Genomic DNA, 23,884 nt, shown 5'->3' with positions numbered 1-23,884 from the left:
GATACTGGGATAGGAGTGTTGGTAGCTTGCTCCACCTTTGCTATGAGTTGCCTTGGTGTTGTACTACTTACCCAGGTAAAATAGTACAACACTATATTCAGTTCTGAAAATATTTTCAGGAGCAAACTTTGTTTGCTCTCACTGGGATAAAGGATTAAACTAAATTTATTAAAGAGAAGTGATAAGCCATGTGGGGTGAAAGATTCACAAGCATGCCTCGCCCACAGAGAGAATCCAGTCTTCTGTTTGTTGTATAGTATGGTGTACACTGTCAACAGTGTACACCATACTACAGTCATACCCCGAAGTTATGCGGTAGGTGGGACCAACAAAAAGCGCATAAGTCGAATTCACGTAACTCGGATATAATTTTGCATACAAACATACAAAATATTAGTTAATTGGGACCAAAGGTTTACAAAAACACCTACATTTTTTAAGAAATATCATCATAATTGTAGTTTTACGTACATAAAAAAAAGAAAGTTATTTCGATGTCAATGGTTTCATAAAATCTAATAGATTCGTCTGACGGCATAATGTCTTTTTCTTGTCACGCAAAATTTCTTCATAGCAAACTAATGATTTTTTATTCCTTACCTTGTGGCTACAATTCGTTCCTCGTTAGAATCTATGTCCTCCAAAATCTGTAAACCTTCCTTTTATGATTGTTCTTATTGTGGATTCCTGTAGATCAAACTTCTTTGCTAGCTCACAAATTTTCATTCTGCGTTCAAAATCCTTAATAATGTTGAGTTTTGTTTCCAAAGTCAATGTTTTTCTTTTCTTGCTAGCTGTAGGAGAATCGAACTTGCTTCCTTTGGACGACATTATTATTTTTTATGTGATAAAATTTTTATCAAGAACATAACATTAAACAATCGCAAGGTTTGTATACTATAAAAATTGTGAATGAATGAGACTGCGCGAAACACGTCAGTGCTTGTTCACAGCATGTGCGAATCTGGCGAATGCAGCTGGCGCCAGAAAGATACAACTAGTGGTGAGGCATGAAGCGGGATGGGAATACGTACATATATGAAACCGCGTAACTCTGGATTCGCGTAAGTCGGGGTATGACTGTATTATACTCAGACAATCTCTGAGTACAATCTGGCACAAAAATGGCTGCTAGATTCATTAGCTTGAGGGAGGCTACCTGGTGTGTTTGACATGCCCTTGTAGGTTGACTGCATTGCATATAAGGGAAAGGGGATCTGGAGACCAAACATGTCAATAGCAACCTCAGGTCTCAAACAGTACAAGGCAGTGTTGCTTGACTGTGGAAATAGGACACACCATGGGAAGGTATGATTGGAATGGCTGGGAGAGGTTATATGTTGTACATTATCAACCCACTTTATGTTACCAATCTCCCATCAAAACTTGAGCTACTAACAAATTGATGATGAACAACATATATCCACTCCAGTCAAATAAAACCTACTGTCTATGGTAAATAACCTATTACAGTCCATAAGGCTACTGTTGCAAAGGCAGTAGTGAAGGCCTGTGGCTTCCAGGAGATTGGATACTCACCCTACAGACCAGATCTAGCACCCAGCAACTACTACCACTTCTCGAAACTGAAGAAAGACTTTTGAGGAAGAAAATTTGCATATGAGAATGCTGTGAAAGATGCAGTTTTAGGCCATTTTGCAGACTAAAGTACAGACTATTTTTTCAAGGGCATAGAAAAGTAAAGAGAGATTATGTTAAAAAGTGACACAGTTGTTTTCTTTCTATCACCTCTAAAGGTTAGTCAGGGCTAGAAACTTATGGAACCACCCTCGTATATTCATGTCCATAAGTAAAGAGGCTTAAGTTTATAAATATTTCAGTTTGTCTCAAACTGAAATATTTATATCGTTTACTGTAGAAATGTTCTTTTATCTTATATTAATAGATTTTACAATGTTATCACTTTATTAAAGCATTAAAGGAGTTGATGTTAAAGAAATTTTTCAATGTGTGATGGGATAGGAGAGAACAAGAGGTCATTCCTGGAAGTGTGTAAAAGCTTGGTTAGCAATGGCATGTGGACTAGATGTGAACTTTGCTTAGAAAGTGGTGAATAGGTTGCTAGAGGCAGTGAGTGCTTTTTTTTTTCTTTCAGCAAATGAGTTTAAAGATACAATCGATACTGTATGGATAATGGTTAGTATAGATCTCTGATGCAAGAGCTTTGCACATCATGGAGATGTCCGTATAATAATATCGGAAACCTGCCATTAAGTTTTTAATTTAGTAGAAAACTGCTGACAGAAAGCTAGTAATAATAATCATTTAAATGCATTGTACTATCACACAAGGATCATTTCAAAATTTCTGTGCATAATGCATGGCCAATGGGAAGATATGAGAGCAACTCTCTACCATTCCCTCAGTTAGCAAACTCTGAGTAAAATGTTGTGTGCTTTGCAAAATGAGATTTCAAACTGGAGAAAGAATGGAATTTTCAGCATTCATGCTTCTGAGGTATCTAATCCTATGGAAAAGTATAGGTTGCAAGTGCTTCCTCACCCATCACCAAACAGGCCTGAAGCAAGCCCTCCAGAGTTCAATCTGTTTCTTAGGTTGAAAGACTCAACCTAAGAAACAGATTCGTGGGAATTGTTTTCTTCCATTCACGAGGTTCTGCATGACTTGACTTATCAAACACATCAACAAAAATATTTTTGCTGACAGACAGGAATATGACTTGCTCAAACATTGGGCAGCAGAAATGAGGCAGAATGGACATTATATTGAATGCCTGTAAGTGTATTTTGTTAAATAAATGTTTCATTTAACAAGATGAGTACACAGTGCAAAACGTTTGAAATGATCCTTGTGATATCCTGTACACCTCTTAAACAGAATCTGGATCAAGAGAAATTATGCATATATGAGAAATTTATGATAATATATTACAGAAACAAGAAATTCAAATATGTGTGAGTGCAGTAAGAAGTGAGAACACCAACAAACTGAAATATTATTACACTATTCTTGATATAAGACAGTTTCAGACATGTGAAAACACATTTAAATGCCTCAATTCAATTACACAGTACAGCTACATGACTTGAATTTCAACAGCAACAAAAGAACAATTAACACGTTCGCTGCCACGCTACTTCAACATAGTTTGTTCCTGTATGCCAAGCAATTTCACTTCTTCAAGGTAAGTATGGTAATCTCGTTGCGGGCAGTAATTGACATAAGAGTATACTCGTAGTTGGCTTGTGCGGAGCATATTCCATCTATTGGTATACACAGTTTTGCTGTTAGCTCCACAAGCCAAGCATTTTCACTTCTTCAAGGTCAGTACGGGTAACCTCGTTGCTGGCGGTAAGCGTCATACGAGTTTACTCATAGCTGGCTTGTGTGGCTCATATACCAACTACGAGTATACTCGTAGTTGGCAGCAAACGTGTTAAATAACCACAATTAAAACTATTATTATTCCAGGCTAATTTATGATAAAATATTCCAAACACCTATGAAAAATGTACTGATCTGGCAAAAATTTTTTTAAAAAAAGCATAAATAAAAAAATCCTTACATGATGGAATTTTTTAGATAGCAGATTCAGCAGTATAAAATTTTCCAACTTAATTGCTATTACAGAAAAGCTTTAATTTGATTACCAGCATTATCATACCAACTCTGACAACAACTGGTATGAGACACAGGGGTCTCATGCCAGTCCCAGCCTGGATAAAGGAGGAGGGTTGGTCAGATGAGTGTCGATGATCTGACCATAAAGAAAAAACACAACTGTTATCTGATGCCTATGCCTACATGATCAACAGTTAAAACATGCCAGCTTGGACGTCGCCTGGATGAACAAGGTCTACAATACCGATCGAAACTGGATCGAAAAGTGGGATACCGAAAGGAAACAGAAACTGAAAGAAACCAAAAGAACTATTATCAGTATGGACATGGAATGTAAGGACACTTTGGATGTCAGGAAAACTAGAATTACTTCATGAGGAAATGAAGAGCTATCGATATGATATACTAAGACTGGTGGAGATGCGATGGACATCATCAGGAGAGATAAATGAATGTGAAGTCATGTGGTCAGGGCATGACATCAAGCACAAAACAGGAGTTGGCTTCCTTTTTAACAAAAGAGCTAGAGAGGCACCGTTAAGCTACAAACCGGTCAATGAACGAATCATGGTAGCAAGATTTCAAGCAAAACCATTTAACATATCGATAGTAAAGATAACAAAAGTTGGTTGATTGGTAGAGTCTCTGCTACTAATGGTGCAAAAAGTTAAGCAAGTTTGAGCACGGTTAGTAGTTGGAAGAGATTCAATCGTTCGATGCTGCTGGCACACTCTCCCTCGAGTCTTTGGACTCCCTTGAGGTGTCACATAATAATAATATGCACCCACATCTGACAGCACAGATGAGGATATTGATTTATTTTACAAAGATCTGACAGAGACAATAGAAACAATACCAAAAAAAGATATACTAATTATTGAAGGAGATTGGAATGCCAAAGTTGGAATAGAAAATTATGACTGGGAAGCTTCATGGGAAAATATGGTTTTGGAGAAAGAAATGAACAAGGTGAAAAAATGTTAGAATTTGCTGTGAACCATGAGATGATCTGTAACATAAGATTCCAACAAAAGGAGTGTAGAAAATGGATGTGACGATCAAATGATGGGAAAACCAAGAACACGATCAATATGATTATGATTAAAAGAAGATGGATAACATCAGTACAGCAGTGTCGAACTTTCCAGGGAGCGGATATAGATTTGGATCATAGCTTATTGATTGCAACATCAAGTTGAAATTAAAAAGAAAATATAAATCACATGATCAGAAACGAAGAGATACAAACATAATAAGTGAAGCAGAAATAGGAAGAAGGTACAGAACAGCGTAAAAGAAGAAACTAAAAAGTGTGGAAAAAAGAAAAAAAAATTCGAATCTACAAGTGAAAGGAGTAATGAAGGTGATAGAAGACCCAGTTGAAGAAATAGTACCAGAAGAAGAGAAGATCAAGAAGTGGATTAGATAGAAAACACTGAAGTTAGTACAGGAGAGGAGAATGTTGAGGATAAGAAGGGATACATCAGAACAAATAGAGGAGCAATATAGAAGAAAGTGTAATGAGGTGAAAAAAGCAGTCAGAATGGATAAGATGAAATGGTTAGAAGCTCAATGCAATAATACAGAACAGCACTATGGAGAGCATAAAACTAGGGAGGTGTACAAAATTATTAGAACCATTAATAAAAGATGGCAACCAAAACAGATCACAATTAAAGAAGAAAAAGGCAAAGTATTGATGAATAAAGATAAAATTGTACAGCAACGGACAAGACTCTGTAGTGAGCAATAAAAAGAAAAACTAGATTTAGATAGAGTTGGGAAAATGATTGAAGAACTGAAGCAGATATCACCACCAGGTAATGAGTATGACATGGACATTTAAATAGGAGAGGTAGAAAAAGCAACAGGACAGCTAAAACAAGGAAGAGTCCTAGTAATGATACCATCACTGGAGAAATGATTAAATATGGTGGTGAAAGTATGATTACAGAAATGTGCCAACTATGTAATATGGTATGGAAGGAGGGAAAAATGCCAGAGGAGTGGGTGAAATTGATATTACTGACATTATACAAGAAAAGAAACAAGCTAGAGTGTAAAAATTATAGAACAACTGCTTTAATAAGTCACTTTGATAAGGTGATGATGATGACATTGACAGAAAGATTGAGAACACAACTGGAAGTATACCTTGCAGACGAGCAAGCAAAATTTAGGAAATATAGAAGTACAATTCAACAGATTTTTACAATGTGGTTAATAGCAGAGAAAGCTAGAAGAAAACACAAAAACATATATACAGTGGTACCTTGAGATAGGAGTGCCCCAACATACGAGTTTTTTGAGATACGAGCCGTCACTAGGTCCTTTTTTGCCTTGAGTTACGAGCCAGAATTTGAGATACGAGCTTGCTTCGGTGATGTCACAACCACCACTCTGCTCAGATTCCCAAGTCTTGCGCATCGTTCAGTTCACATGTTTACCTCACCGCAGAAGCATTTCTGTCGTGTTGAGTTTTAATTTTGTGTTTTATTTTGCATTTACAGTTATTTAGCTAATTTTTTTTTCATATAACTATGAGTCCAAAGAAGGTGAGTGTAAAGAACAGTGGTGAGAAAAGGAAAAAGGTGATATCCATGGAATTAAAGCATGAGATAATAGACAAACATGAGCAAAACGGCATTCACTCCGTTGTCAGGCATGGTGAGGCAGCGAGCTCTGATTCTAACGCAGCTGAGGAATTTGTAAAAACCTTTACTGAATTGATCGAAGCCAAAGGATACATACCCCAACAAGTTTTCAACTGTGACGACAGGGCTCTTCTGGAAGAAGATGCCAAGCAAAACTTACATAACGGCAGAAGAAAAGAAGATGCCAGGTCACAAAACCATGAAGGATAGGTTGACCCTCGCACTGTGTGCAAATGCGAGTGGCGACTGCAAGATCAAGCCGCTGCTCGTATACCACTCAGAAAACCCCAGAGCCTTCAAGACACAAGGTTTTAAAAGAAAAACTGCAGGTTATGTGGAGGGCAAACCCAAAGGCGTGGGTCACCAGGCAGTTTTTTGTGCAGTGGGTCAATTTGGTCTTTGGTCCTGCCGTTAAGGAATACCTCGAGGTCAATGACTTACCTCTGCAAGCCCTTCTCGTCCTTGACAATGCTCCTGCCCACCCACCAAACCTTGAGGACGACATTCTTGAGGAGTTCAGCTTTATAAAGGTTCTCTACTTTCCACCCAACACCACCCATATCCTACAGCCCATGGACCAACACGTGATCTCCAATTTCAAGAAACTTTTTACGAAACACGTTTCGATGCTGCTTTGAGGTTATGGAGAGCACAAACCTCATCCTTCGAGAGTTGTGGAAGGATCACTACAACACTGTGATATGCCTCAAAATTATTGATATGGCCTGGCAGGGTGTTACAAAAAAAAGACCTTGACGTCTGCATGGAAAAAGCTGTGGCTGAAAGGGACTTTGAAGGATTTAGACCTGAACAGAAAGTGCTGTAGGAGATTGTGTCCCTCAGAAAGTCCATGGGCCTGGAGGTGGATGAAGGAGACATCGAAGACCTTGTCGCTGCACATCCTGAGGAACTGACAATGGAGGAGTTGACGGAAGGAAGGAGTTGAGGAGTTGCTTTGAGGTTACGGAGAGCACAAACCTCACCCTTTGAGAGTTCTGGAAGGATCACTACAACATTGTCATATGCCTCAAAATTATTGATATGGCCTGGAAGGTGTTACAAAAAAAAGACCTTGACCTCTGCATGGAAAAAGCTGTGGCTGCGGCTGAAAGGGACTTTGAAGGATTTAGACCTGAACAGGAAGTGATCGAGGAGATTGTGTCACTCGGAAAGTCCATGGGCCTGGAGGTGGATGAGGGAGACATTGAAGACCTTGTCGCCGCACATTCCGAGGAACTGACAATGGAGGAGTTGACGGAACTACACATGCAGCAACATACGGAGGTTCTGCAGGAGACTGGTTCAACCGCAGAGGCAGATGAGGTTATCTCTTCAAGTGAGATAAAGAAAGTGTTGGCAATGTGGGAAAAGGTTTCGACTTTATTGAAAAGAAACACCCTGAAAAAGTTGCAACTGGTCGTGCAGCAGTGCTATTTAATGACACTTGCCTAACTCATTTCAGAAACATTCTAAAAGGGAGGAAGAAACAAAGCTCCTTGGACAGGTTTCTATTGAAACGCCCTGCAGATGAAAGTGACGAAAGCGTGGCAAAAAAGAAAAAAAACTAGTGAAGAAGAAAATGAAGTTAACACGTTCGCTGCCAACTACGAGTATACTCGTAGTTGGTAAACCAGCCACACAAGCCAGCTACGAGTATACTCGTATGACGCTTACCGCCGGCAACGAGATTACTGTACTGACCTCGAAGAAGTGAAAATGCTTGGCTTGTGGAGCTAGCATCAAAACTGTGTTTTCTCATAGATGGTATATGCTCTGCACAAGCCAACTACGAGTATATTTGTATGACGCTTACCGCCGGCAACGAGATTACCGTACTGACCTTGAAGAAATGAAATTGCTTGGTGTACGGGAACAGACTATGCCAAAGTAGTGTGGCCGCGAACGTGTTAAGCAAAAAGTGAAGTGAAAGAAAAAATTAATACCATATGCTAATCAGCTCCGCCAACATCTGTTTATTTCTTTAGATTCTCTTTTACATGTATGTATGTACAGTATTTGGTTTTATTTTGTTTATATACAATATTTGTTCATTATAAATACATTATTATAAAAAAAATTGGAGTGGTTTTTGAGGGACTGGTCCAAATTAATCTCATTTTAATTAATTTCAATGGGGAAAATTGATTTGAGATACGAGCATTTTGACTTATGAGCTCGGTCATGGAATGAATTAAACTCGTATCTCAAGGTACCACTGTACTTGCTTTGTTGATTTTCAAAGGCATTTGACAGCATCGACCAGAAAGTGACATTAGCAGTGCTAGAATCATATGGAATTTACAGAAAATGAATAGCCATATTAAAAGATGTCTATAAGAATGCAATGGCAGCAGTTAGAATAGGTGAGGATTTGAGAAAAAGGTTTAGAACAAACAGAGGTATTAGACAGGGGGGCAGGGGTGCAATATCACCAAGCATTTTCATTGTACATTGAAAGACCAATAGACAAAATGAAGGAAGATGCAAAACGAATATCAGCACATGGGATGAGAATTAACAATCTGAGATTTGCAGATGACATTGTTATTATTGAAGAAGACAAAAGAGAACTACAAAAAACACTAAAACTGTTAAATGAGGAAGGGAAGAGATTTGGACTTTTTGTGAACTTGGAAAAACAATGACAATAGTATTTGATGAGAAGAACGTGAAACAAAAGATACAAGTGGATGGAATTGATGTAGAAAATGTAGAACAATTCCCATATTTGGGAAGTAATATGACATATGACTTGGACTGTAAAAAAGAAATAAAGATCAGAATTGTAAAGGGAAGAACAAATCTGAAGGCCATGGATAACATCTGGAAAAGTAAAGTGATCAGCCTGCAAAAATGAAATTAAGAATATTAGAAACATGAATCTTTAGCAATGCACTGTATAGATCTGAAATGTAGGTAATAAATAAGGTATCAAGAAAAAAAATTTTGGCATTTTGAAATTAGAATGGCATTAGAATCTTCCTTGTTACAGGACGATTCTAAGAAAAGGATGGGTACAGAAAATCACAAATGAAGAGCACTATCAGAAGATACAAACAAAGGAGAATTTAATGCAGAAAATTATACAACAGAAGCTGCAATTATTTGGACATATCTGCAGAATGAGAGAGGATCGGAAGATAAAGACATTCATGTTTGGTATTATGGATGGTGTAAACCGAAAAGGTAGACCATACAGAGAATGGATAGATGACAGAAAGGACTGGTGTGGAATGGGGTTACAGAAACTGCAACACTGTGCACTGGAAAAGAAAGGTGGAAGAAGATAGTGAAGGAGGCATCAGACACCAACAGGCAGTGTGCCCATGGCTCGTGATGATGATTATCATACCAATTACTGTAAAAATCATATATAAAAAGTGATCTGAAATAAGTTTTCAACTGAAAATTTGAATATAACCTACCATAGGCATTTCTTCTATGCTGATGAATTACATAGTCTCTCATTTTTTGTTTTCTATTCTTCAAATCTTCGTCCATTTCTCTAATTAACTTTTCATTTTCTACAAACACTTTCTGATTGTAGTGAAAGGCACTCCACATTCGTGCAATCTTAAAATTAAATATCTGACATACTTTTTATCAAAATAAATGACATTAAAATTGTGATTAATATTTAATGGAAATAATGGATTTTGAGTTATAAGGATATATTTATACTACTGAGTTTTAAGACTAATTGTTAACTTTCAACATTTTGAAGTTAATGTATACACAACAAGGAAAGAAATTTAATCTTTAAACAATTACTTTACTGTGGTTATCATGTAATTTATTAACTTTAATGAAATGAAAGCACAGATATTTCATACTGAAAATAACAGTACATCATCAGCGCATAGAAACAAGCAAATCAAAGAAAGGAATACAAAGTACATAGAGCAGTCGGTGGTTTACCAATTAAAAATTGTTGCCATGTGCTAGAAATTAATATTAATAAATAATATTATTAAAAACTATTTTTTATGGTTATATAAAATAAGAATCTCCCAAACTTTTGGGAGTGAGAGAGAGAGAGACAATTGTTCCGATTCAGATTTGGCCGATGTAAAAGGGCTTTGCATCTTTCTTTGAAAAGGCTTTTTTTTAAATATTTCATATTTAAACCTACTTCTATGGAGAAGACGAGCTTCATCCCACTGGATACTGTGTTTAGTGTCAATACTATGTTGTGCTAGACCAGACTTTTGAGGTTTCATGTATTCAATATAATACTGATGTTCATTAATTATTTTTTCCAAAGAAAAGTCTGCCCAAAGTATGTTGGATTACATTCACAAGATATCTGGTAAACACCAGCTAATGATAGAGGTGACAGTTTGTCTTCTGTAGATGACAACAGATGAGAAATTTTGTTGATAGGGAAAATATATGGGAATGAGATGATACTTCTTCAGAATTCTACCAATTGGTTCAGAGATGCCAGAAATATAAAGGATTGGAAGCCTGCAGTCTGTTGAAGAATCCTGAGGTGTTGGAACACAGGAGTCAGTTATCTGCTGGATTTGATTAGGGTTGTAACCATTAAATTCCATTAATGTTTTGATAATAAAAAGTTGTTGTTGTAAGCTTGAGGGAGGGGAGGACACCTTATGTACCAAACAGCAAAGACATCATTAACACAACGAAACCAATGAGAGGGTTGGGGATGAATGGATAAGAACAAGGTATCTTCTATATTTCAGAATGGATGAGAACAAGGTACCCATGGCCATACCTTCAACTTGTCTATAAATCTTGTTTTTCCAGCTGAAATATTCTATAACGAATTCAAAAATCTTTGCAATATCAAGAGGGATAGTCATCATATAGTAAAATTAACAGTGTCAGATAATGGAATGTTGGTAAAGAGGGAAACAATGTCAAAGCTGACTAACAAATCTGACTCTTGTATTTGAATATCCTCGATTTTCTCAAGAAAATGTGTGGAATTCTTGATGAATGATCTCAATTGTCCAGGGTGGGCAATTAACAAATGTGACATTAATTTAGCAATTCTATAGGTGGGAGAGTCAATACAATTCATGATGGGTCTTACTGGATAACCTTCTTTATGAATTTTTGGAAGGCCATATAAACAAGTTCTTCCAAAATGAGTGTGCAACTTATCCAAAGTACTTTTGGAATATTACTCAGTGATATCTCAAAGTTGAAACCTCGTGAAAAGATGCTGAATTCAGAATCAGATAATGTTTGTGAAGACTTGTTAATGACTATTTTATTAGGTAGTAATTGGTTACTGTGACTTTTTTTTCTTCTTTGATTAGATTTAGTGGTTTTTTCCTTCATCAACTGTGGATATGTATTCTGATTTTTTTTCGTAAGAGAGTCTATCTATCTAACTCTCCCAAATAATTCGTAGGAAGGGAGGAAGATAATTCTGTATGAAAAGTGAAACCTCCTCATCCACCTCTTAAGAAATCAATCAGGTATCTATAAAATCAGCTGTGGTTTATGCTACACAAGATATGTCATGTATCGTGGAACTAACTAGCAATGTCAATGCCAATTTATATTTGGTCTTGTGGACTTGGCCATTATTAGTTCCGTGAAATTGTCACAGAAATGGAAGCAGAATATCTCTATTTGCCCTACAGCAGTCCAATGGCTTAGCAATAATAAAGTTTTGTCACAATTTTTTATGCGTAGGGCTGCGATTGAAATTTTCCTAAATGATAACTGTCCTTAACCACTACTTTCAAACATAGATTGGCTTTGGAAATTAGCTTTTTTCTGAAGACTTAATAACGTATCTCAATGAATTCAATCTTAAACTGCACAGTGAAACAGTGCTTAAATGCAAACCTTATATTGCAGTAAAAGCATTTCAACAAGTTAATATTTTTTCATACACAAGTAATGTCAAGCTGCTTTGTACGCTTCCCATGATGTAAAAAGTTCGAACAAGAAGCAAGATTTCCATTCCAATGCATATTTGCATAAGAGATCATTTGTGACCTCAAAATGCAGTTCTGGCAATGTTTTTTTGACCATGATGCAAGTATCAAAAAAATAAGTATCTCTCAAAATCATTTAACTAAGTTATTGAGGAACTTTCATCTTACCTTCAGTTGGAAGTGATTAATCTGCAATACAACGACATGTTAAAAAACAAATACCAAATTTCAGACTCCCTTCTTGGTGTCTAAAAGAATTCTCTAAATGACTTCCAAGTGATCACTATATGCAACTGAAATCATTTGCTCATGGATTAATTTCAATATCTAACATTATTTATCTGGATAAAAAGACATTTAGAAAGATGAAATATGTAAAATCTTGTTAGAGATCAGCCTTGTCTGATGAGTATCTGCAATTGATTTTCATGAGTGGAAACAATAATTTGGAAACTCCAATTAAGCATAATTATGTTTCATATAAAAAGGATTCCATACTTCTCACTAAATTTCAAAAAATATTTGCAGGCAATCATGTCTTTTGTTAATAAAAAATTGTGTAAAAATATACACAATTTTTTTGTTTTGTTTTCTATTTCATACAAAGCACATAATATTCTCAATTTTACCTCTAGGCACAAGAAGACTAAAATAATTATTATCCAGTTTGGGCCAGAATATATAAATATTATGTAAGAAAAAAATGAATGTGTTTAAAAACAAAACCCAAACTTTTGAGTTTTGAATATGAATTTCAAGGTGTAAAGCAGTCAATAAAAGAAGAAAGAGTATATAAAGTTCCTAGTAATTCAGCATGTGCTCTAAGAGAATACAGAGAAAGCAAAGTGTAAAAGTAACTAAACAAAAATCATGGAAAGACAATGGAAAGAACATAGAAAATAAATATCAGGAAGATGGCAAAATAATCAGAAGGCTGTTAAAAAAAAAAAAAAACTTAGAAATGGAGGAAAAGCTCTCTAAAAGGAAACAAATGATAAAGGTAATGAAAACTGAAGATAAAAAGAAAAAAGATTTCAAATGGATTTCAAAGTAATTATTTCAAATGAAATAATTACTTTGAAAGACTTCAATGAAACAAGAAGTGATAGAATGTGGTAAAAAATATTCAAGAAGAATGAAGTCAGAAGTACATTTTAATACTTGAAATCCAAAAAGTCATTAAAAATATGGAATGACAGCAGTAGATGATATTCGACCAGAAAAAAAAAGCTCAAATATGAAGGTAAATATAAAAGTTTAACTTGGCTGCAATGTATAAAAAAGTCATACAAAAAGGAAAATAAAATTGAATGTGAGAATGACAAAGTACGAGGAGGGGTTCTGGAAAGTTCTGATAAACACCTAGAATAAAAATGATATTTAAGCAACTGATATAAGAATATAAGAACATAAGTTACCTTTGTAACTCTGCTACTAGTATGTTCTTTCATGTGGTTATATCAGATGCTTTAATATAATTTTGTTCTAGGTGTTTAGCAGAACTTTCCAGACCCCTCAATTTCCATACTGAGTGTTTCAGGTAAGATTTATGCAAGCATACTTGAAAAGAGGTAAAGAAAAATTGTGGAAAAGAAACTTGGAGAACAAGTTGGATTCATTCCAAACAATGCATGTTCAGATTTTCACTTGAAAACAGTTGAGAAACCATAGGAATATATCAAGGGCTTGCATTTTAATTTTGTAGATCTGAAAAAAGAAACATGATGAGAAGGCAAGAGAAAACCTATGCAAAATAGTACACTAATAAAGTGTTAATAGGACCTTATACAGAGCAACACATAGTCCACATTTAAGTCAACAGTTAGAATTGAAGAAGGTACAGGAAGGCGGTTTAACGTAAAATCAGGTATAAACAATTATACACATTATCTCCACTCTTGTTTATCATCTATATGGATCATATTACAAAGGATGGTACCAGTCACCCAAATATCAAAATTGAGGCGTGAATCTCAGTTTTTTACTTTATGCAGATGATATTATATTCCTAAATAAATCTAGTATTGTCTGTAAGATTCCCTATTCATGTGTCGTCTCCTATCTAGGAGGTTGACTATCATGATGTGACTCATGGTTAACTACGGGCATAATGACATGTGGTGAGGACCTTATCTCTTTCACATATTGTCGTAAGTATTCATGACTGTAATCCATGTGTGTTCACAGGGCTGGTTTGCTGTTCTGAGGGATGAAAAACCAGAGTTTCCAGGTACCTCCGTATGAGACCAGCTAACTCACCTTTCATCGAAAGAGACCAGATAAAGGTTCCTCAGGCCATAGATGGAAATGGAACCCAGGTCTTTCAAACCAAAGGGCTTCGTCTATACCGACTGAGCTATGGAGGCTCTAAGATTCCCTATATTGGTGTGAAAATCAGCAATAAAAAGACAAAGACCAAGAAAATAGACAGGAAGACTGAAAACATCAACTGAACCACATCCTGAATGCAAAACCTGCAGAGAATAAGTAAAACATTTCAGCTATTTAGGTGCAATCCCCCCCCCTGGCCCACAAGATGGCAAATTAAACATGAAGTATGTAACAGAATAATTAAAGGTAGTATGGTGGGTAGTCCAATGAATAAACCTTATATGCAATAAATAATATGGAAAAACTTGTGAAAAATTTATATTAACTGTTTTCAAGGCAGTGTTAAAATCAATTTTAACTCATGGATCTGAGAGCTAGGTTAGAAATAAAATATTGATCAAAGACTAGACACCAAATACACTGGTGTCCAAAAGCAACGGAAAAACTACATTTTTACCTGCATATGAAAACATTGATGACTATAGCCAAATATGGACATAAATTTATTGCCAGCATGCTAATAAATTATATTACACAAAAAATGTGTTACAAATTTTGTACAAATGACAAAAAATGTGTTACAAATTTTGTACAAATGAAACCGCAATGTGTCTTTTGCAAAAGTTACAAATTCCCTAAGAATGTAGTTAAAGAATTAACGTACAGTACTTACAGAAAACTATGTGGAGAGATATTTCAGTATGGAATATGTCCACACCGAACTGCAATGCAGCTCTCACAACATTGCACCATGCTTAGTACCAAATGATTCAGAAGTTCTTCAGGCAAACTGCTCCCACCCCCTTCAGGGCAAGGATAAAGGCTTCTTTGTTTTCTGGAAGGGAATTTCAAGCAGCAATGCATCTCCCTATTGCATCCAAAACATGTTCTATGGGGGTTGAGATTTGGAGAGGTACTGGTCACTTGATTTGATTAATATCCTCAGTCTCCAGAAGTATCTCCACTACTCGTGTATGGTGTAGTGTGGCATTGCCACCCATAAAAATGAATTCTTCACTTACAGCACCACGGAACATGAAGTTGAAGAACTTCATTGCAATATCATTCAGCAGTCATAGTCCCTTCTTACAGCACACTTCTAGCTCAGTACATCCATTAAGCATAATATTTCCCCAAACCATGACCTCCAGCACAGCTGTATCTATTGCTTTCAAGAACATTCTCGTGATGATAAGCAGTACCACTTTCATGCAAGATCAAGTATCATCTAGAATTGGAGGAAACACTAAAACAACTCGCCTGTAAAGAGTGCATTATCCTATTGGTGTTTTGTGCAATTTTTATGGATGCAACACCACTCAAAACATTCTCTACAATGAGCTGTGGGTAAAGGGATGCAGGCTACAGGCCTTTGGACATAAAAGCCAAATTGTCGCAGACATCTTGCCCTCAGTTTGTCAAGATATCTGCGTACCTATTAAACCAACTTGTGACCTGCTGTGGTGTGTCAATTACATTTTGTGTAATAACCAAAAATCTGACTTCATGCTCTGTGGAAGCACGAGAATGACCTCTTAGCAAATGTCTGGAACATATTCCATTGGTTTGAAACACTGCCAGAGCCTGGATACAACACTATGCGAGATTCCAAACTCTTTGACAATATCAGTAATTCTGCAGCCTTCTTCAAGCTTTATAATAATTCTTCCCAGTGTGAAATCATCTAGATGATGTTTTTGAACATTACAAGACTTTTGCAACTTTGAATAAAGTTGCCACATTTGCAACTTTATTCCTTCACAAAAAGAGCTTCCTTTTTTTCAAACACGAATTGCTTGATAACTAAATACTTAAGGAATTCACAGCGTACACTAGAAATATAATTAAATCAACTTTAATATATACTTTCCGATATTTCGGCAACGTCATGTTGCCATCTTCATGGGAACTTAAGATAAAGACACATGCACGCAAGTACTACATAACAGCAAATGAGAAACGAAGCGAGGAAGCTACCATTTTCCTAAAGTCCTGATGGTGCCCCCCTGGTGGGCTATATTAGGTGTTCTTGGCCTTTGGGCTGAAGTTCTTCTGATATATGTTTCCCAAATTTGGAGCAGTCTCATGCATCCAAATTTGTTGAGGTTTGGCATGTTCCTAAGGGCTGAGGCTGATTCCATGAATAGTCTTTCATATTTGAACTAGCTGCGGTGTATTGCTGTGACTTTCTTCCACCTTATTCTGTGGCAAGTATCCAGAGCATGGTCTGCAAGCCCAGAGTGGCTGTACTGGTGAAATCGGATGTAGTCCTTTTGTTCTGAGATTCTGATATTTGCTGTCCTGCCTGTTTGGCCAAAGTAGGACAATTTACAGCTGCAAGGGACCTGGTATACACCGGGTAGGTCTAGGGGAAGTGGTTGGGATTTAGTGGAGTGGATAAGGGATGCCAATTTTATATATCATCTGTAACAAGAGGTCAAATCATGTTTTTTTATGATTTTTTTGATTTTTACCGAGGTGCCTAGGATGTAGGGAATGGTGATGGATTTAGAGTAATCTTTTTTGTGAAGGGGGGGAGGGGGGTTGTGTATAACTGGTTTTAGTATTTTTTGGATTTTTTTTGGGGTGGGATAGCCATTTGTTGAGAAAGTGTTAAGGATGTGATTTAGTTCAATGGTTAGGGCTTTGTCATTTGAACAGATTAGTTTAGCTCTGTTGAGCAGTGTCTTAATAACTCCATATTGTTGTGAGGGTGGTGGTGGGATTCTTGGTGAATGTATCTGCTTGTATGGGTGGGTTTTCTATAAACTGAGAAAACCAGTTTATAGAAAACCAGTTTACAGGTGACTAGTGTGTCTAGGAAGGGGAGGCTATGAGGCTATTGTTTTTCTCTTTTTCCAGGGTGAACTTGATTCTAGTTGGTTGTTTGTTTAAGTATGTTAAGAAGGAGAGGAGTGTATCCGGGCCATGTGGCCAAATAGCGAACACATCATCAACATAGCGAAGTCATATGGTAGGTTTTGTGGGACAGAGTTTAAGGTTTTCTCTTCAAAAGTCTCCATAAAGAAGTTGGCCAAGGGTGGGGAAAGTGGTGAACCCATGGCATAATATAACAGCAAATGGTCCCCTCTATCTGTTTACGAAATACCCAAACGAAACCCAAACTGTACCCAAACGAAATAGCCTGAGTTCATTGTGAACTGAAACAGGGCTGAGATATCGGGAGGAAATTTAGCTTGGATTAGTTTTAAGGTTTCTTTGAGGGGGGGACATCTGTGAATAAGGAGGAGACGTCAAAACTGACCATTATGTCATTATGTTGGAATGTAAGGTTTTCTATACTGGCTTTGAAGTGGGCCGAGTTTTTTATGTGTAATGGTGTGTTGCCAGTATAGTGTGGAGCACTTTGGCTAAATATTTAGCTAGTCTGTAAGTGGGGGAATCAATGCCATCCACTATGGGACGTAATGGCACATTTTCTTTATGTATTTTTGGGAGCCCATATATAAGGGGGGGGGGTCCTAGAGTTATATGGTTTTAGTCTGTTAGTAATCTCCACAGGCCAAGAAGTGACTTTCTTAAGAAGTCTATGGAGTTTTCTAATTTGTGAGTTGGTGGGATTGTATTCAATGGGGAGGTAAGTAGCTCGATCTAATAGTAAAGCTTTAAGCTTACCTGCGTAGTCATTATGATTGAGTACCACAGTGGCGTTCCCCTTATCTGCTTTGGTGATAACCATTTCTTTGTGTTTTTCTTTGGTAGCTTCCTTGCTTCATTTCTCATTTGCTGTTATGATACACTCCTCTCCTTCTTAACACACTTAAACAACCAACATCCTGGAAAAAGAGAAAAACAATAGCCTCATAGCCTCCCCTTCCGAGACACACTAGTCACCCGCCAACCTGATGGAACCTTGGTTTTCTCAGTTTATAGAAAACCCACACATACAGGCAGATACATTCACCAAGAATCCCACTACCACCCTCACAACAATATGGAGTTATTAAGACACTGCTCAACAGAGCTAAACTAATCTGTTCAAATGACAAAGCCCTAACCATTGAACTAAATCACATCCTTAACACTTTCTCAACCAATGGCTACCCCACCCCCCAAAAAAATCCAAAAAATACTAAAACCAGTTATACACAACCCCCCTCCCTCCTTCACAAAAACGATTACTCTAAATCCATCACCATTCCCTACATCCGAGGCACCTCGGAAAAAATCAACAAAATCTTAAAAAAACATGACTTGACCTCTTGTTACAGATGATATATAAAATTAGCATTCCTTATCCACTCCACTAAAGACCAACCACTTCCCCTAGATCTACCAGGTGTATATCAGGTCCCTTGCAGCTGTAAATTGTCCTACTTTGGCCAAACAGGCAGGACAGCAAATATCAGAATCTCAGAACAAAAGGACTACATCCGATTTCACCAGTACAGCCACTCTGGGCTTGCAGACCATGCTCTGGATACTCGCCACAGAATAAGGTGGAAGAAAGCTACAGTAATACACCACAGCAAGTTCAAATATGAAAGACTATTCATGGAATCAGCCTCAGCCCTTAGAAACATGCCAAACCTCAACAAATTTGGATACATGAGACTGCTCCAAATTTGGGAAACATATATCAGAAGAACTTCAGCCCAAAGGCCAAGAACACCTAATATAGCCTACCAGGTGGCACCATCAAGACTTTAGGAAAATGGTAGCTTCCTCGCTTCCTTTCTCATTTGCTGTTATGTAGTACTTGTGTGCACGTGTCTTTATCTTAAGTTCCCATGAAGATGGCAACATGACGTTGCCGAAATATCGGAAAGTATATATTAAAGTTGATTTAAGTATATTTCTAGTGTATGCTGTCAATTCCTTAAGTATTTAGTTATCATGTTTAACCAGCATATAAGCCTTTCTACAAGGATTACAAATTGCTTGGCACAGCCTTTTATCCTGTTGAGTATTACCACATGACCCCTTTGCACATGATTCAAAAATTTTAATATGTACCCAATTTCTACTCAAAATCATCAGTTATACAAATTGCCACACGTTGATTCATCTGAATTTTGGGTTGTAATCTTCATAAATAGTGTTTGTCCCTATGTTTTGGACACCAGTATGTATATGAGAGTTCTGAAAAAAATTAGGAGGATGAAGATAGTATCAACTGCAGAATTGTATTAAAAAAGAAGATATTAAGAAGGAACTTGACATATTTAGCATTCTGAAATGTGTGAGTAGAATGGTATGGTCACTTATAAAGAATGAAAGAGGAAATATCAAAACAATGTTTGATGCCACAATGTCAAGAAAAAGAAAGAGTGAGACCAAAATCTGGCACACTGGTGCAGTGAAAAGTGCCTTGGTGATCTAAATATAAGATCTCACTTATATGTTAGCAGTGCTAACAGCCTAATGGTGAGTAAAACTGTTACCAGGAAGTTATGATAATATAAGTCATCATGTAGTACTATAATGTAATGTTACAATAGTATCCTGTATACCCATGATGGTACATATCAGGAGTCAGATATAATTCTTGTAGATAAACTTATACATTGGTAACACATAACTGTCAGATTTTAGGGAAAGACAATGTATTTCTGGAACATATTCCATTTTCAGGGAACACAAAATAATGATGTGCACGCAGGCGCTAACACTAAAGGAAACAACTGAAGTTGGTCCTAGAGTCCTAAAGATGCCCCCTAGTGGGTTAAATTGGGTTGTCTTGTTGTTGGGCTGATGTTCTTAGGACACAAGCTTCCCATATTTGGGGCAGTCTCGTGCATCCAAATTTCTTGGGGTTTGGAGAGTTTTTTTAGAACTGAGGCTGATTCCAGGAATAACCTCTCATATTTATACTTGCTGTGGCATAGTAAAGTGGCTTTCTTCCAGTGTATTTTGTGGTGGGTGTCCAAAGCATGGTCAGCAAGTCCTGAGTGGCTGTATTGGTGGAACTGGATATAGTCCTTATGTTCAGATATCCTGATATTAGCTGTCCTGCCTGTTTGGCCATAGTAGGACAGTTTGCAACTACCTGGTCCTCCCCTAGACCTACCTGGTATACTCCAGGTAGGTCTAAGGGAAGTGGCTGGTCTTTGGTGCAGCAGATAAGAATTGCCAATGTTTTATATGGTTTGTAACAAGTTGTCAGGTCATAATTTTTTGAATTTTTGTTAGCTTTTCAGAAGTACCCCAGATTTAAAGAATGGTGATAGATTTAGAGTAATCTCTGTTATGAAGGAGGGGGTGGGTAACTGGTTTTAATATTTTTTGGACTTTTTTAGGGTTGTAGCCATTGGCTACGAAGGTGTTACGAATATGGTTAAGTTCAGTAGTTAGGGCATAGTTATCTGAACTGATGGCGTGTAATCAGAATGTCTAGGAAAGGGAGATTGTTATTGTTTTCCTTTTCCAAGGTAAACTGGATCCTGGAGTGTTGATTGTTTAAGTGTGTTAAGAAGTTGTGGAGTATGTCCAAGCAATGTGGCCAAATAGCAAACACATCATCTGTTTGGCTAATCTATGTAGATGATGTGTTTGCTATCTGGCCAGTTTATGTGGAGCTGAGTTTAAGGCTTTTTTCATAGGTCTCCATAAAGAAGTTGGCCAGGGACATATGGACTATATCCAGTTCCACCAATACAGCCACTCAGGACTTGCTGACCATGCTTTGGACACCTGCCACAAAATATGCTGGAAGAAAGCCACTTTACTACACTGCAACAAGTAAACATATGAGAGATTATTCCTGGAATCAGCCTCAGCTCTAAAAAAACTCCCCAAACATTTTGATGCATGAGACTGCCCCAAATATGAGAAGCTTGCATTCTAAGATCATCAGCCAAAAGCCAAGACAACCCAATTTAGCCCACTAGGGGGGTACCTTTAGGACACTCTAGAACCGACTTCATTTGTTTTCTTCAGCCACATTCGTTTAGTGTTATGTCTGAGTGCACATATTATTATTTTGTGTTCCCTGAAGATGGTAATGTAACATTACCAAAACACAGGAAGTATTAATTAAAGTTTTTAATTAATATTCTAGTATAAGTTGTCTTTCTCTAAAATCTGACAGGAGTTTAATGATGACCCATTTATTAAAACTTTATGTAAAATTTGCTAATTAATGTACTGCATAATTTTGTATTTGTGTAGCCAAATACTAATACTGGCTGTCTCTACTGATCTTTATCATTATTTTTGTAATGTTTTTGTTCAAAAAAGAAAATTTCATTTCAGTGGAATTTAAGGAACCATTAAATTATCTAATTCTTTCAATACAAATTCAATTTTTTATACAGTAATACCCAGCTTTAAGACGATTTGCTCACACAATGCTTTTCAATTATGACTTATGCCTATTCATACGATGATGCGTTCACTAATACGACAGTTTTAGCAATATGATGCTCTAGTGAAACAACTAATGTACAGTTTCATGAACTGTATGTTTACGACATTATTGCTTGCTACTTCTTTCTCTTGTGTTTTGGCATTTTTCTGTGAATTATAAACTGTTTATAACTATCCATTTTATCATTATTAATAATGATAGATAAAATTCAAATTAAGAAACTAAGGATGCTGTTGCTCCAGTGAAAATAAGAAGATGAGTAAACCTATTACGTACATGCTAAGGTTAAAATCATTAAGTTTAGTGACAATGGTGTATCAAACACCACTGAAAGGCAGAAGGCTGAAATTACCTAGCATTGCTGTCATTACAGTTGTTAAAAACAAAGATAAAGTTCTGAGTGAAGTGAAAAGCATTACACTAATTATGCTACAGTTATCCATAAATGTGACAATCTTATTGTCGAAATGGAAAAACTTTTAATGGTATAGATTGATGACCAAGCTGTTTGGTGTGTTTCCTTAAGTTCAGGGGTCTTCAACCTTTCAGACAGTGCAGGCCGCATTAAATTTCAATGAAGCCCATGGGCCACTAAGCTATACTGTGGTATTTAGAATTGTAAGATGCTTTCCAGATTCACAAGGAACACTGTGCATTTGATACCCTACATAAAATCCAATTGAAATAAACAAACTCAGCTTTAAGAGCGTAGGTAGGAATCGGGTTCATGATAAGTGAATACAATCAATACTTGAAAAAAGATAATTTAATGAAGAAAACATTCACTTTTTACAATGTCAATGGGCAACTTGGCAATGTTTTTCCTTGACCAGCTTGTCGATGTTGGAATCAATGTTGGAAGTCACTATGCACAGAGTATTCTCCAGATGTTGGTCTGTAATCTGAGTTCTTGTCTTGGACTTCACATGCTTCATTCTGGAGAAGAACTGCTCACATAAGTATGTGCTTCCTAAAAAGGTGCACATCTTCAAAGCATGCCGGATTAGAGAATGCGTCCTCAGAAATGTAGTCTTTGTAAAATGTAAGCAAGGGCACATTGAATAATTTTTCTCTCAAAGAAGAGTTGTTTTGGAGTTCAAGCAACTCCATTTGTACTGAGCCTGGCATTGAAAATAAATCTAAAGAAGACTGTTGGTTACGAAAATCACTAAATCTCTCTTCGAATTCACTTCGCAATATGGCTAATTTTGTAGCGTATTCATCAAGAGATGAACAGTTGGACTCAGCAAGAAGCTGAAAATGAGTTAAGTCCTTTTTTGCGAGTTGTGCCTCCCAAAGTCTAAGCTTGGCCACAAAAGTTTTGATGTGATCAAACAGAGTGTGCACCAGTTTATCTTTGGATTGTAGCCACATATTTAGGTCATTCATATGCAATGAGATGTCGGTCACAAAGGCAAAGTCTGTCATCCACTCTGGATCATTAAATTCCACAATCAGAATTCCCCTCGGTTTGCATGAACTGCTGTATTTCGCTCCTTAAGTCAAAGACTCTTTTAAGAACCTTCCCTCTGCTCAACCAATGCACATCACTATAATAAACCACATCGCCATGATCAGCTTCGCACTCTTGGGTCAAAAACTCTTGGAATTGACGATGATTCAATCCTCTTGCACTAATAATGTTGACGACAGTCACAATAACTTTCTAGTTCCAGTTCTTTCCGTAGCAGTGCAACAAAACAAACCCTTCGTTCTTTACCACCATAGAGGGGTGCCAGCAGTTACCATACCCTCAAGGTTGGTTAAGCTGAGGTCTAAACACTGGAGCGTTTTCTTGGTGGCTTCAAGAATATCAGTGCCTTTCGTTATTCCCTTCATAGGTAGTGAGAGCTAGCAGTTCTTCTGTCACACTGAATTGTTGATCAATGTCATGGACAAAGATAGCGACTTGTGCTGTATCCTTCACATCTGTGCTCTCATCTAAAGCAAGTGAAAATGACATAAATTCGGATGACTGTTTTTTTAAAGTTCTTTCAATGTCATTGGCAAGTTCTTCGTCACGTCGTGCTACGTGACAAAGAACAGTT

General features: G+C 36.9%; 1 protein-coding gene across 1 annotated transcript in view; it reads right to left on the bottom strand.

The window, feature by feature from the left end:
- The window catches only part of LOC150101176 (uncharacterized), a 202,517-nt gene that overhangs the window by 85,256 nt on the left and 93,377 nt on the right, over nucleotides 1-23,884 (bottom strand). Inside the window, exon 6 of the mRNA XM_090402185.1 lies at nucleotides 9,683-9,830. Within this exon, the coding sequence (XP_090258311.1) occupies nucleotides 9,683-9,830 (148 nt within the window). The remainder of the gene's footprint in view (nucleotides 1-9,682; nucleotides 9,831-23,884) is intronic.

Source organism: Typopeltis vanoorti, chromosome 12 (genome assembly GCF_054136105.1).
Source record: "Typopeltis vanoorti isolate ZY-2024b chromosome 12, IOZ_Tvanoo_1.0, whole genome shotgun sequence".
Classification (NCBI taxonomy): domain Eukaryota; kingdom Metazoa; phylum Arthropoda; class Arachnida; order Uropygi; family Thelyphonidae; genus Typopeltis; species Typopeltis vanoorti.
Note: the sequence above shows the minus strand (reverse complement) of the source record. Positions and strands in the feature narration are given on the sequence as shown.